Source organism: Orbicella faveolata, unplaced genomic scaffold (genome assembly GCF_042242905.1).
Source record: "Orbicella faveolata isolate gen_17 unplaced genomic scaffold, um_ofav_v1 contig_46, whole genome shotgun sequence".
Lineage (NCBI taxonomy): Eukaryota > Metazoa > Cnidaria > Anthozoa > Scleractinia > Merulinidae > Orbicella > Orbicella faveolata.
Genome location: NW_028301576.1, coordinates 16,711,846 through 16,727,645, shown reverse-complemented (window position 1 = coordinate 16,727,645; position 15,800 = coordinate 16,711,846). Strand labels below are relative to the sequence as shown.

Sequence of the window (15,800 nt, the reverse complement as noted above, 5' to 3'; positions counted from 1 at the left end):
AAACAGCTACGAGCTGTTAAAAAACCGGAAAATGAAATCTTACAGAAGACATATGAGGAAATTCACATATAGAGTACTTCAGCTTCTAAAAAGGACAGTAAGTCAAGACCTAATAGATAGTACCTAACAGAGTAGAATATTTAACATAACATAAAGTGACCCTCCAACCACCTGGAGACGTACGGTAGAGAAAGAAGGGAACGAGGCTGGCTGGAAATCCTGGAAGGAAGTACGAAGAGCTGCAGCAGATAGAAAAGAATGAAAGCGCTCTGTAAAGACCTTATGTGACATCTATTCATGAAGGATAGGTGAAGTGAGCTGACAGTGATCCTCCATTGAGGATATTAAGAGATGGTGTGTGGATTTCTCATCGTTGCAACGCGGGAACCAAACAAATCCGTCTATAGTTAAGCCCCGGCCAAACGATCGCAACATTTCAACCCAGCATATCGCAACATTGTTGGGCGCAACATGTCGCGCGCGTTTGGCTACCCTGTTCCGACGTGTGGTGACATTTTGGTTGTTGTTTGCTCAAATTGGACCGTTTTCAAACTGAAGCCAACAACACCCGGCCAAAGACGTTGCAACAGGGTAGCCAAATGCGCGCACTGTGTTGCGCCCAACAATGTTGCAATCGTTTGGCAGGGGCTTAAGAAAGAGCTGATTTAAACAATGACGCAAATTCAACTCTTGTGTTCTTTTAAAAGGTTTGGGAAAACAAAGAAAAAGAAGTCAATCGTTTTACCTTCTTGGCAACCATAAATCTCCACTCGCATCGAGATGTGACCAGCCCAAGCTTTAGGATGGAACCGAACACTTCTGGCCAAAACCTGGGTGTCTGGACTGAAGAAATGCTTTGTAACCGTAGATCTGTCGGTATTGCCGAGAAACGTCTGCAGATAGAATGTGTCAGTCAATCAATCACTAGATTAAGGAATCCACCTAGCTGTCAGTCAATCAATAAATCAATTAAGCGATTGATTACTCACTCAGTCTACCAGTCAGTCTATGGATCAGTGCCTGCTGGGTTTTGATATTAATTAACTGTACTGATCTTTTTTCAATCCGTATTAAAACTACCATAATACTAAATCCTCAAAATCCCGGGCTTTTTGTGTTCTTTTAAGCGCGTTTCAAAACAGCTGGCTTCCAGGTAAGCTTGTTAAATAGATTTAGTCCCCGTACATGGAGGCAGAGTGCCCCGGCTAACGGGGCTACACGGCTAGGAGATTTGAAACATAGCTCGCCTTTATGTACAACTCACCTAAGCAGGATAGTCAGTGGGTATCTTTTAAGATGGTCGCCAGGCAGAGCAACAAGATGGCGCAAAAAAGAAATGTTTTGGCGGCAAGGTTAATATTTTATCACTCGTTCCTCTAGTGGCTGCCTTTAAGTGAGTAGTGCTATTATTTTGCACTCTATTAATTGAGCGAGCGTAGTCAGTAGAGGTAGTAACGTGGAAAGCTGCCTTGGATTATAGCCCTGCTTTCACGGTCTTTTCACCAAGGCTTGCCGGGAAACCCAGGTGGGTCGAGGCGTTTACATGACAAAAGAACACCTAGAAGGGTGCCTCGGGAAAGTAGACAGGGTGCCCAGGGAAAGCGGGTTACCTTATCTAATATTTCAAGGCCTTAATGCGTTTTATAAAGAAACTCATGAAAAGTTGACTCGCTTAGCCGGGTAACTCTGTTGGTTGGGGCACCATTCCACAGTAAACTTTGTGCAATAAAAATGGATACTGCTTCTACCGTAGCAATGTCATCTTCAGGACTCTTGTTTTTAACTTACTTTGACTTGACTGTTTACCCGGATGTAAACCCAGTTGAAGTCGTCTGCGGTGTAAGCCAATGAGAAACTGGTCACCCATTGATCAGCATCATGTCGACCCTGAGTGGCCACGCCTCTTATATTGTACAACTGGCCCAGGTTTACCTGAAATAATGACATTTCTTATAAGGTGGCAAAATATTGCGTCTCTGATCTCTAATAACGTTAAGTTGACAATCAAAGATTCAGCAGATTACGGTGCCAAACAGTTTCCTTTAAAAGATACAAAACATTGCTGGTTTTCATAAAAAATAAAAATCTTTAGCATTTATTGAATAAAGTCAAAAATATGGCATATTACAAATGATTGATATATAGAAAACGTTGCCAAGATTTAGGTCTCTGCGGCTTTCATTCATTTCATAAATGTTTCAGCCAAAATTTGCGGAGATGCCATGTTGGTGCCACCATGAGGGGCACTAACATGGCGGCCATAAAGTAATAGAAACATCACTCATTAAGTTTTGCTATTGAAACGTTAAGTTATAATTATTACTCCAGAGCTTCGACAAATTGAAAAAATATACTTCTTGTAGTACAATAACTGTTCATTTAGCATAATTCATCGTTTGACCTACGGGACAACCATTTAAGAGCCACTGCCTGTAAATATGGAGAACTTGACTACATGATTCCTTTTATTGCGTCAAAAGACCCTTTTAGTGAACTATTTTCACAAATATGCTTTAAGTTCACATTTTGGTGAAAACTAGGAAAGTTCGAAATACCGCTTGATCAACTAAGATGGCGGATGAGATGCATGCAAAATTGAGCATTTTTAACAGGCCAGTACAGAAAGAAGGAAATTTGCCTTAATTTTATATTCACACAGTTTGTAATTTAGGCTTAATGTGATCATTTCTTTGAGTTAAATGTGACATTGAAGTAAACACGTTTTGCATACTTGTCTGACGTTTTAGAAATACAACTACATTGGAATCCCGATATTTCGAACCTACAAGGAAAACCAAAAGTGGTTTGAAAATTAGTTCGAGGAATCGGGGGTAAATTTACAGTGTTCGACTGAGGGATTGCCGGTCTCCGTGTGACGTCATCATTTCCCCAAAAATATGCTTTTGAGGTTTTAGCAGGAAATTCGACGATTTTCCAAAGGTGCCACGAATTAAGATGAGAATTCTCAACAGAAACCAACACGACGTCTCCACAGCTAAATTTCTACGTGGTCGTAGGCATGTCTGTCTTTTTTAAGTAACGGGATGTAATCTTTGGAACGTCTTTTCCAGTAGATATCTGCCAGATACCTTTTGAGATCGGGACGGTGCAAGGAAGACCATCTTCGAAAGTATTCTACCAAAGAAAATAAGGGCACAACCCCTGACGTCACGTAGACACCTTCACTGTAAATCTGCATCTGAAATACTGCCCACTGACAAAGAAACATGTGACCCCAGCTCTGTCTGCTTCCAGGGAAACGCTGCCCCCTGGTAAACAGGGCTCAGAACTAAGAAAAGATTCTGCCGATAACCCTCTTGAAAAATCGTCACCTATATTCAGGCCTTCCCTCACATGCCTCAACTAGTCTGGTTTCGAATCGTCCCGTATGATTTCGATACAATTAACAACAAACGTGTGGAATCGCTTGGTTTGGTTCCTGACGTAGCGCAACACTGATGTGCTGTCCGTGCAGAAAACAGTCTTCGCGGTTAGAAGCAGCTCCAGCCCTCTCTTCAGATGGCTATCCAACTAGTCTGTTATTGTTGTGGCTGAAAGGTCTAAACGATGGACTTTGACTCATTAGAGAGGCGTGACTTGTCTTGGAGGACTGTGTAGCAAATTCCATCGGTACCGTCAGACAAGCACAGATATGGGACCGATCCAAAAACCAATTCTAGAGGCGTCTAGAAAGTGATGCGGCTGACTGGACACTATGTTGCCAAAGTTGACTGGTTTGAAGTAGCGATCAATAGTAAACTGTGACAACTTAGGGAAGTCTCTGCCAACACACTCTGTCGGTATTTCTTGGTCCTGACTCACCTATATTCGACATAGGACCTGGATAATTTTCTTGACCTTCAGAGCAAGGGGTACTTCGAAGTCAAAGGGGTCGAAGACTATTCCCAACAACGGACTAGATGCCCCACCAGGTAGGTGGTCTGGATTTGACGTTAGTATTAAAACCAAATCTGTCGGACTCTTCACTCCACTGAAAGCCAAGTGCCCGTTTGATTGGCAATTCATCCTTCTGGAGGCTTAGGTTCTTGACTTCTTGTGCGCGCTCTGACGTGGGAATACTTTCTAAAACTTCAGGGCTGTTGCTGACCCATTTTGTTAATCGAGAACCATTTTGCTGTAGTAGGCTGCAGAACTTGCCGACTTGAAAAACCGCATCCTTGACTGAAGGCAGAGACCGGCTTTAGACAGTCGTCTACGCAAATTTTCCGTATGACCGTATTTAAGACATCAGCACAGACATCCTTGGCTCTATCCTCGGCTGTTTTACGGAGGGCAAAATTTGAACAGGCTGGGGAGGGCGCAGTGCCAAACAGGTGGACGGTCATAAGGTATTCTTCTTATGCAACAAACTTTCATCCGGCGAACACAGGAAGTGAAGAGAGGAGCACTCAAAGTCTGCTGATGTAACCTGATGCGGTATTGCTTCAGTGTCTGCCATTACTGCAACACGTTCCCATTTACTGCCCAGCCGTTGTGGATTCTTGTGGTATAGAGACCTTAATCTTCACTATTCTTGACCTCCAGTGGCTCGAGGATCCCTCTGACATCATTTACAATTAACAAGTCGATCTCTGCAGTAACGCCAGGCAGGTAAACACTGCTCTGGTGAAGCCGCTCATCAACATCTTCTTGAGATGAAATATCGTCTTTTGTGACGGTTCTGGAGTAGAGGATTGATAGCCCAGAAGTCTCGGACAAGAAAGCTGTCAACAAGTCTGCTTTTCTGGTGTGGTAAAGGAGAGTTTGGTCTTAAAACCGTCATTGCCAAGTTGCTTCATTAGTGATTCCTTGCAGAATGTAAAACTACTGCGCGCCGCTGTCCAAGACGGCGTACGTCCTAATTGCGGTATCACTAACTTTGCTTTTAACTTTCATTGGCAGGAGCGCCATGCCTTTCCTAGAAATCCGGTCCCAGTTAAGCTACATGACGAGTTACCAGTGCTGACCATGCCATTGCGTCCTTTGGTTGCACTGCTGCCAACACCTTTTCGCTCCTCTCTGCTGGTTTGACCATTCACCCTTTTACGAGAGCGAGTGTGAAGCACAGTGGGAATTTGGACAATTGGTATAAACTCACACGAGTGCAGTCTTGTTGAAGGCAGTTCTTTGCCGCGTGGTTATCGAAAAAAAAAAACATCCAAAACAGAGACTTTTTGATGCTAAAAACTTAATATGTTCCTGGTAAGGGCGGCTTCTTAACCATCTTCAGTCCTCGAGTACATGGTTGAAGCTGCATAAGACGCACGAGCTGCTGATAGGTGAAACAGAAAGCGTTAATTTCTTTAGAAGTGTCAATGTTAATGCTCTTATCCTCTTCTGTGTCGAGACCATGGTCACCAATCACTTAAGTGGTGAGACTTAGCTTCCTTGGCTAAGGACCGATGTCTGTGCTCCCTTGCCAAATCGGATTTCAACTATCTGAGCTCTCTGCGATTTTTTCAAACACTGGATTAGAGACTATCCTGCCCTTCCTGGTCGATAAATGAGACACACTCATCGAATTTTGGAGGCATCCCTTACAGCTTGTTGACGTCGTCGACCACACGACGCCATCTTTATCTCATACTGTAGGGAAGCTTGATCAGCTTCTGAATATTGCCTGATTGGTCGACCTTAGACTAATTATCGGCTGCCCTTGGACTCGTAGGCCGACGCAACTCGATATTCGTTCCCCAATTTCTTTTCAATCAACTTGCGGGACTCAGCGTACCTTTCATCCGGAGCCAAAGGGTAACAGGATCGCACAAGTTTCTAAACATCACCAGCAGTGTACTGTTGTAGATAGTAAGGCGTATCCGTATTGCGCGATGTCCTGGATTCAATCAAACCCTCAAAGGCTCGGAAAAGGGTAAAGGCACTTCACTGGGTTTCCATCGAACGTTGGTAAACGAAGCTGTGGACGTCTGCACTTTATTGAGATCTGACGAACAAGTCACTTGTTGAGCAACAGTCAAGACGCTAGTAAGGTCCCGTAAAGCGAAACAAAACTGCTGTAGGTGCTTCAGGATGACCCGCACTCACGATGTGCACCACGAAAACTAAAATGAACTGCCAACGGCGAAATTATCTAAAAAAGCTGCAACCGCGAAGAACTATTAGAACAAATTACATTATGCTACAAGTGGCAACGCCGCATTCCAACGCATTATGACCATTATATACAAACAATACTCATGAATACTTACTAAATTAACCGGACGCATAGATAATATACACGTGGAAATTTCTAGGCGTTGAGATCTTATACCCAGACAAATCTTATCTTGGCAAAGTTGTTTATATATCAGTCATCTATGATATCTCGGAACGTTGACTATATTTATTGAATAGTCGCGATTTAAATCTTCAATGAAAACCAACAATTCCTCAAGTAATTCTAGCATTCACGCTTTTAGCTGCTTTTCCGACTGCTATTCTATTCCGTAAATTTGATTTGGAGGGTCTCCTAAAACATCCCTTGAGTTTATAGGTTGTGGTTACTCTAGAAATCAATATTTATATAATCTTCTCTGCTTCGCACCATGATTATGGATTTTACCCAGAGGATCTCTCTGTATAGAGGATTGGGGAACCATTCAGAATGGAGTGCAAAAATTTGTTATCATGTTTCTGTTTGAGGAATCTAGCTTTGCATTCAGAAACTGTGTGCAGGGGAAAAAAGATTTCACAAAAATGAATCTTACTTTCAAGCTCACTTTCGAGCAACACTGCTTTACTTCGTGAGATGAACAGTTCATACCTGAAGCCACTGGTTGGCATTATTCTGACCAGCTGCCCAACAATATTTCCCACCACTTGGTAATAAGTTGAGTCTGCCTCTATTTGGAAGATAGCCGGAACTGTCCGAGGATGAAGCTGTGAATGCTTCATCAGGAATTCTACCGTCCTCCACTCCCACAGGCATAAGACAGTTTTTCACTGGAGGAAGATCACGCTAATAAGAATCTCCAAAAAACACCTTTTGCAAGAATAAATTGGGACCTTATGAAGGGCTTTAAAAACATGCAAGCAGTGGAGAATAAATATCTCATTTAGCAGTAAAAACATTCAGCGCCAGTTTTCAGACGAGAGATAAAGGCTTTTTGTCAGCAAATAAACTTACCTTTTTGGCAGCCATAGAGTTCAACTCTCAGGCAAGGTATGTTATGATTGTGGGTCTTTGGATGAAAGCGGATGAAGCGAGCATCGATGTGAGGCTTAAGGGAGTGTGCAATGACAGTGTTTCTGTCAGTGTTCCCAGCAAAGACCTGAAATTAATAGCAACCGATAGTTTAGCTCCATCAAATGCCAGATTTCAATACACCTTCGATCATACTTGATACTGCCTAGTCGGAAAATGCCTCCCTTTAGTCCCACAAGGGACTAAAGGGAGGCATATTTAGTCCCACAAGGGCATACTTCGATGCCTACTTCGATCTATATTGTAGAAATTTAAGAGTGTAACGCAAAACATGGTTTACGCGCCACTCGCGTGCTAGGGTTGAGATTGACGTAAACAACTACGCTACCAAGCGTGCGTCTAAAATCCAAGCAAAATTTTGCTACTCTGACCAAATCCAGTGAACCTAGAAATCTGTGAAGAAACGTCTTCTGCTTTTTCAGAAAAATGCAGAAGTTAGCAAGCATTTTTGTTCAAGATTTGGTCAATTATCTTGACAAAATGCGTGGCTACCCTCAGTTTTTTTGTGGATTCTAATAGCCCTTGCTAAGGTCTACTCTCATCAAGGTCTTAATCAAAACCTTTGTATCTAGTAAGCACTCTCCTGAGCGTTGAGTTTTGGACTTAATAACGTGAATTTGAGACTACATGGTGTATGTACTAAAAAGAGAAAAGCACAATCCCACAGAAAGACAAGAAATTCACTGACAGAGACTACATTATCTGGTATTTTGGAAGGTAGAAAACTATTTGACAACAAATACTTCAATATCAAGCGCATCAGTTAATCATTTGTATTTCAGGGAATGACAACCGACCGTCAAAACTGTTCACTGTAGAGTAATGCATCAATTTGAACACCCATTTTTTCATTTTAAGGGTGGCAAAAAAATTGCGGGTGCTAAAAGGGAAGGAGTGGGATGGATATCTCAGTTGTAAATTGATTGGGAAATCAAATTGATCACAGATATAAAAGCAATATATTGATATGGGCAAGAAAACTGCTTTTAAATTTAGAATGACTTGTTATTTATATTACTTCAAACTATACTATGTTCATTTTTACGACTGCACATTCAGGCCTGCTGGTCTCGCGGTGTTTATTTTCTGGATCATGTCAACACCGTCCATTTCGTGGAAAATGAATAATAGGAAAATATATAAAGAGGATTATTACACTAGTGGACATTTCATAAAGGTTACTTATTATATAAACACCAACGAAATACCAAGTGAGCTTTCGCGCGAAAACATGATATCTTCGCAAGTCAAAATAACATGTTTTCTTCACAAGTAAAAAGAACAACGTTGCTATGGTTACATAATAAATCGCGCCTTTGGCAGCGAAAGTGAAATGGTTTCGTATATCATTGGTTAACTGAGCTCACTCGTGAAATGTTTCTCAACACTCGAAGAAACATTTCGTATCTGCGCACGGCCATGTTATATCCTCTGTATGTAACTTACCTTTTCAGTAGCACGTTGTTTGTAGCTAGTCCAGTGCATTCTATCCACACTGTATGAAAGAGTGTACGTTTTAACCCTGTCCTCAGAGTTGTACCGGCCTTGAGTTGCCACTTTTGTAACCGCAGTGATTTCTCCCAAGTCTATCTGAAGCCACTGATTAGTGCTTTTATATTTTGGACACCAGGCACCAATATGTTTGCCATCAGACAAAATGTTCAGTCTTGCAAGTGAAGGTCTGTGCCTGTTGTCATAACTACCAGAAGCTGTAAACGCACCGTCAGGGATGCGTTTGTCTTCCATACCGAGTGACACTGAACAACTGTGAACTAAAAAAAAAAAAAACTGCAATAAGCTCATATTTTTGACAAGCAATTCTGATCTGTCATTATCCCGTTAAGCACTCATACAATATCAGCAATTATAATCCATCAAATATTTTCGTTAGCAAACGATTGGTCTAAACGTATTACGTGGCTGAATATGCCCCAGCTACTTGAAAGTGGGGAATATCTGAGTGATATTCCCCACTTTTCAAAACCGCGCGTGTTGCGAGAAACATCTGAAAGACAACAAATACAATAGCCTCCATTTGGCGCGAAAATATGCTCGGATATTTGTCCTTGGACACGGACCTGTTCCTCGAAGCTCACAGTTTTCCTCGAGTGACGTTCTCGAGAAACTATTCGCTTCTCGGAACAGATAATATTCGCGGACAAATATCCAAGCGTATTTCCGCGTCAAATGGAGGCTATCATAGGTGTACGGGCCGGGGGGACTGGGGAGGCTGCAGAACCCCCCCCCCCCCAAACAAATTTGGGCAAGTCAGTTTTTTTGGGCGACAAGAGAAATTTGGGACACGGTTTTTTAAAACGTTTCCATTTGTTTCGAGAAATTACAGTGCCACTAAAAACAGAGAATAACAATACTGGTAATCAATATACAACATTTTGACACTCATATACTCAAAAAGAGTGCGAGTCGGCATTTTCTTAACACCTCTTATTTTTTCGTGTCTTACATTGTCACTATACAAAAGCTTTACTTTGTAAGAATTTGGTATTTTTTTTCATTATCATTGCCCACCTTTTAAGCATTAACACTTACTATGCGTCCCTCGACAAGTTGCTGTCAGAGCTTTAGGTCAGGTTCAGGGGAATGACCAGGAAATACTCTGTGCTTTGGGAGATATCTGTCGCAGGGAGTCGCCTGATAAAGCAAGCTTCTCCCGCATCGCTAAATTTCACGAAATCGAAGGGAGATTGAGGAAGCCGAGCAGAAAATGTACGGGAGTTTTCTGTTGAGTTTTTGACATGTTGCCAGAGTTTTCCAATGTGGTGAATATTCTTGGAGTGATACCTGCTGCACCGTGTTCTGCAGAGCGCGGATCATTTAGGGCGTTACACAGAATGAAAACCTACTTCCGCAACAGCATATGGGGCGACAGTGTGTCAGTAACATCGCACTGATTAACGTTGAGAGAAATATGCCAACTCTGTACCAACAATGACATGGATCGAAGTATTGATATTTTGGCCGTCGCAATGGCAGAGACAGCCTGAGTTATTTCTTTTATTGTTTTCTACTTGTAAGATTCATATACAAGAACTGATTCTCACTGTGGATTGAAATGTAAGATTATTTTCACTGCATATGCAGGCCAATATTATGTTGTCTATGACCCTCGTTTATGTTTTATTGTTTTGTAGAAATTTGGGCAACTTGCGAAAATTGTTTGGGAAAGTAATTCACCTCCTCCGCTGGAAAAAATTGCCCGTAGGCCTATGGAAGCTACTGTCTATATATCAGAAACAATTAAACATGTAACTATCTAAAATGCCAAATCTTTGGTGATTGAGGAGTGAACAAACTTTCGTTAAACAATGTACATTTCTTTTAATCAAAGATGAGCTGATACGCGACAATGATTTCTTGAAAATTGCAGTATCTATTATGCATTGGGATCTAACTAGCGGCCACATAGTGTTTTGGAATATGGATCGCCCCAAATGACTTACCAGACCTTCCAACTTTCTTTTAGGATCTAACGCGGTGCATGTTCTAGCATGTATATAGGATTCATGCACATACCATTTCTGCAGCCATACACTTCGACTCTCATAGAAGTATGTCCATGGTAGGTCTTGGGGTGAAATCGAATGAGTCGAGCATTGAATGCTGTCACGAGTAAATGTTCAACAGCTGTGTTTCTGTCCTTGTTCGCTGGAAAAACCTGAAAATTAAACAGAGCAATGAAAAAGTTGAGAATCACCGCCCAACAGTAAGAAAGAAGCAACTAAAGTTCGTGAGTTGCTTTTACAGTCTGTTGTGTAAAGTAGTAATGCGCGCCAATCTAGATGTATAGCAAATGTTAGTAAATTCTGAAACAGATGTGAGTGTCTGCTGACAACTAGAAATATAATGACAGCACCAATCTAGCAAAGCTTTTATAATAAAGGCAGCTAGAATTTCCTTCTACAAATACCATTAACATTTCACTCAACACTGTACAAATACTAACTGATAACATTAGCATATATTGTATAAAAGCCAAAGAAGTAGCAAGCTCTACTGGGCTTTTTTAAAAAGGACCCATTTAAAGGAAGTAACCATACATTAGTTACAATGTTTCTCTTTCAATGAGAAGCCTTACAAGAGGTTTTATGGTGCACAAGTTCACCAGAAATGCCTCTCAAAAGAGCAAATTGTATTGTTAAGTGGTGACTCAAAGTGAAACCAAACAGAATTCGCTTTGTTTCATAAATTAAGGTCACAACTTATTGTCATATAACCTTCAAAGCTGAAATATTCCCCTTACCCACGTGACACTGTTTTCTTTGTACTCGGCCCAGTGCATCCCGTCCAAGCTGTAAGAGAGAGTGTATTTAGTTACCCACTGGTCAGCGTCTTGTCGTCCTTGTGTAGCTACGTTGGTCACTTGTACCAGCTCCCCAAAGTCTATTTGAAGCCATTGTTTGCCATCATTAGCCTTCGCTGCCCAGGATCCATATCCCTTGCTATCAGAATGTATGTTCAATCTGGAACGGGTAGGACTTAATTTGGCACTATAACTGGAAGAAGCAGAAAATGCTCCATCTGGTACTTGACCATTTTCTACACCGAGAGGAAGGGAACAGCGGTAAACTGAAAAATAAAAATCGTGGCAAAACTAACTAGTACTCTCAGTCAGGCGGAATTTTTGTCTTCATTCCAATTAGCATTCCATAAAGAAGGGTTTCCCAGTATTATGTTTGCGAGGTATTTTTATGATCTAACTGATCTGTTGTTAGAGTACTTTTCATTGAGTGTCAAAAGTAATTGGTATCTGCTTTGGTTTTGCGTTACTGTAATGTGCGCTTTGTGATTCCCACTTTTATGGAGGCAGGGTGGCCTAAAGTTGTTATTTCAATGTCCCCAATTAGCACAGTAGTGCTAAAACACTTCGGCTCTTGAAACAAAGTGATTTATATTATTTATCTAATTAAGACTAAAAAGAATCGCGACTCAATCGCCCATACACATTTTCTCGCACTTTCTGCCGGCCTACGTGTAGTTCATGTATTTGGTTCAAGTGTTTCTTATTGGTCTGCTGAATTATCTGTGTCTTTTGTGATTGGCCATGGTGATGACTGATTTTGGTTTTTCAGCAGTCAATTGAAAACAGTTCTAAGCAAACATTAAGAAACCTTAACATAGCTTCAGGTTTAACTGAATAAGGTATAATAGGTTAGACTAGGAAGTATATTCCTTACTAGACCCGACCCAATTGCGACTGATAAGGTGGCCTGCTTACCGAGCAAAGGGTTGATATAATAGGAATGAATAAATTCGTTGCTATATATTAATAAAATGTAGTCCTTATATGATATGACCATTAATTTCATTTTGTCTTTCCATGTTGTACTCGCTGCGGTAAAGTAACACGTTTGTTAACTAACTAAAAAAAAATTATTACCTATTTAGATATTTCTCATTGCATGTTGTATTCTCCAGGCTAAAAATAATACGTTTGTGGACCACAAGAAAAATAGTTCCTTTATAATTAATTGGTCAATTCATTTTGAATTCATTAGCTTGAACACTTGAACGATGGCAGAAAGAAACCTTTTTTGTATATACTTATTTGGTCATTTAATGTTGAACTGAACTAAACTTTTGATGCTGTACAAAAGTCCTATTGAGGGATTTAGATGTTCCGAGTCTGTTTTATGTCAAAGTTAACACTCATTTGTGATTAGTAAAAAGTCTCGGTTGGTTGAGAATATCACACGATCTCTAAAAAGGTTCTGTACAGTGATTTCAATGTCTTACCGAGAATGGATCTGGCTTGAACAGCGCTTCGCTTCCCATGAGCCAGTTCTCCAGTTGTTAATGGCTAAAAGAATAAAGCGTCATAAAACAGTGAATTTTGTTAGAAAATGTTCAAGGTTAGGGTAAGGTTAATTAAAAAAAGACAAGAAAACGATGTAGAAGATGGGATTTGCAAGATGGAGAACCGCACTGATATTCAGAAAAATCCTTTTTATTTTGTTTTATTTTTTTATTTTTTTAAATTAAATGCGTGACATAAACAAGACACAACCGTTTTTCCCATGGATGAGCAAGCATGAAAATTATTAAAAATAAAAAGGATAAAAATTTCGATTTCTCTTGTAGGATGATCGAAAGAACTAGAAGAACGATCCACATTAATTAATTTAATTTACATAGTATTATACATTTCTATCTACATATGTTTTGTAAATAACAATAGTAGATCTTGCAACTGGCCAATTTAACTATAACTGAAAGAACGCATCGTCCAGAATGCTATTGTCTTTCGCGACAGCTCAGTTTTTTAATGCGCGGAATAATAATTGCATAGATCAAGCTCTCGGAATTCCGACTGCTCTCGTCAATGAATCGGCGGCTGTCAATCAAACGGTCTGATTTGTGAAGTAAATCTCAAGGTTTAAGAAAGATAACAAAGGCGCTCTAATTTAAAGGCGGCCTACGCTCCTCTCTTCACGTTCCCGGATATGTCGTGGCATTCTGGGCGATGGTACTAACCTTGGGCTTCTAGAAATCTTGACTTATCAAGAATGGTAGAAAGAAGAGTCGAAGAAGATAATCGCCTCAACATTTAGGCGAATCATTCCTTGGTGGAAATGTTAGAGAGTGGCAAAACAAAAAGTAGCAAAATGTGACAAAAAGTTCAGCACTTGAAATTTCGAGTACAGAGTGACACATTGTTATGACGTCCTCTGAATGAAAATGGCATTAATGTTACTACTTCAGGAAGTTGTAATTCTAAAGGGCTTGGTTGTGGCATCCACGTTCTACTGTTCAGAACCACGAAATATCAACCAGGTGTTGAAGAACTAATGTATACAAACGCTTGGGACTAAATGCTGATTATTATTCTTCAGCCTCAAAACGTCTTTCGTCCGGGAAAGAGCTGATTTTATGATATACGCTCACTACGTGAAATGCTGGAATAAATCAAATTGTTCACTGTAGCGAAAAAGAAGGGTGACAAATCGGAATTCTTGAATAATTGCAAATTAAAAAGAATAGAAGAACAGATCAAACCACTTTTTCGCGTTCTCCCAAAGACAAAGAAACGAAAACACTCGTTTAATTCGATGATTATATTAACAGCTCGTGCTAGCTCTGTTTCAACCCAGCTTTAAAAGCACAACTTTTAAGGATGCGCGACGGTGATTGCCTTTTTCACTTAACTCTTAATTATAAAAATAAGCTGTTATGTCAGCCACACGAAATTGCACGCTGATTAAGAACTTCATTTACTTCTTATACTTGCCATCAGAATTCTATTTTACTCTATTTTTGATCTAATACACTAGTTTAAAGAAAAAATTTTGTTTCCAAATTCACTTACCTGATTCGCTTGAGTAATTTTGGCCTCTAGATCGGCAACACGGACCAAAAAGATCAGCACAATTATTTCCAAGCAACGGACCATTCCTTCAGATTGAAAAACAGTCCGCTTAACTGATTCTTAACTTTTATTTTACGAAAACGTAAGAGTAGAAACCAGAACTTCCAAGTAGCGGTTAGAAGTAAATATTTTATGAATTGAATCGAGTGATAAACGTTGGCTATTGTTCTGATAGCGAGAAAATTCTCGCTCAAATTATTTATAGCACTAACATCTTCGTAATCTAATGTGCATATCAGTAAATTGAACCCCAGTTTTTTACAGATGATAATTCATAGTTAAATTCGCAGGTCAAAAAATTACGAGAAGTACATAGTAAGTGTAAATATAGCTTTAACTCGCCAGTTTTCAATGCAGGGCTTAAGTTTGCAAGCATTGCGTGAACGGCCACTCAAGCAAGGACATCTGGTGTAGGTCAAAATAAGAATAGTTAATTAAAAATCGAACCTTGAAAATGAGAGAGAGAGAAAAGAAGACCGTGAGCGAATGAAGCAAGCCCAGTAGGATGGGCGGCATAACAAGCTATACAACAATGATAACTCTTTGGTAAATATTGATACGATTTTGTAATACTGTCCACAAAGGTGACCGCTCACAAATAAGATTAGAATAATCACTTAATCTAACTATAGGTCGTTCTGATTCCGTATTTGGGAATATTGATCTCACTCTTTTTGCAAGTTCATCGTTGTTAAATGGTCCAAAACTAAGAACTTTTTAAACTATTAGAAGAGTTATGATAAATTTTGCCAGCTCTTACATGGGTCCGTAATGCAAACATGCGTCTTGACGCGATTGTTTGTTAAACCGCGTTGTCTCATACGAAGACATTTCCATTGCGAGTCAAAAGAACTCGCATGAATTTCATTCCATTGTACTGAAATCCTTCTCTCTTCGTCCTACTACATGTAACAGACGCGTAGGGAACAAAGTAATCAGCAGAATCTTAATTTAAACCAAGAAAAGTTCGAAATAGGAGTATACCTCGCGGCTTCTCCTGCAATCGAAAATGATCAAAAAACAGCGTGAGCGTGACATGTAGCTACAAGCGAAGCCGCAAGTATAATAGCGCGGGCGTCGGAAGACCTGTCATGTCACGCTCGCAGTCACGCTCGCACGCTCACTTGTTTTGAGTGAAAGAGAGACTACTTGCAGTCTATTCTAAGGTCAGAAATTTGCGTCAATTTTGTGCACATTTCTACTTTCAAACATAAT

General features: G+C 40.3%; 2 protein-coding genes across 2 annotated transcripts in view; one reads left to right on the top strand and one right to left on the bottom strand.

Moving 5' to 3' along the window:
- The window catches only part of LOC149098655 (uncharacterized), a 179,104-nt gene that overhangs the window by 62,160 nt on the left and 101,144 nt on the right, over positions 1-15,800 (top strand). The gene's annotated exons all lie outside the window — the stretch shown is intronic.
- LOC110040295 (lactadherin-like) lies at positions 3-14,688 on the bottom strand (the record flags this gene model as incomplete). Its single annotated transcript, XM_089277915.1, has 10 exons — positions 14,526-14,688; positions 12,956-13,019; positions 11,463-11,788; positions 10,736-10,877; positions 8,648-8,973; positions 7,124-7,268; positions 6,761-6,939; positions 1,789-1,932; positions 746-893; positions 3-13 (listed from the first exon to the last, which is right to left on the bottom strand). Coding segments are annotated over exons 1-10 (1,569 nt in total), but the record flags the coding sequence as incomplete, so codon positions are not given.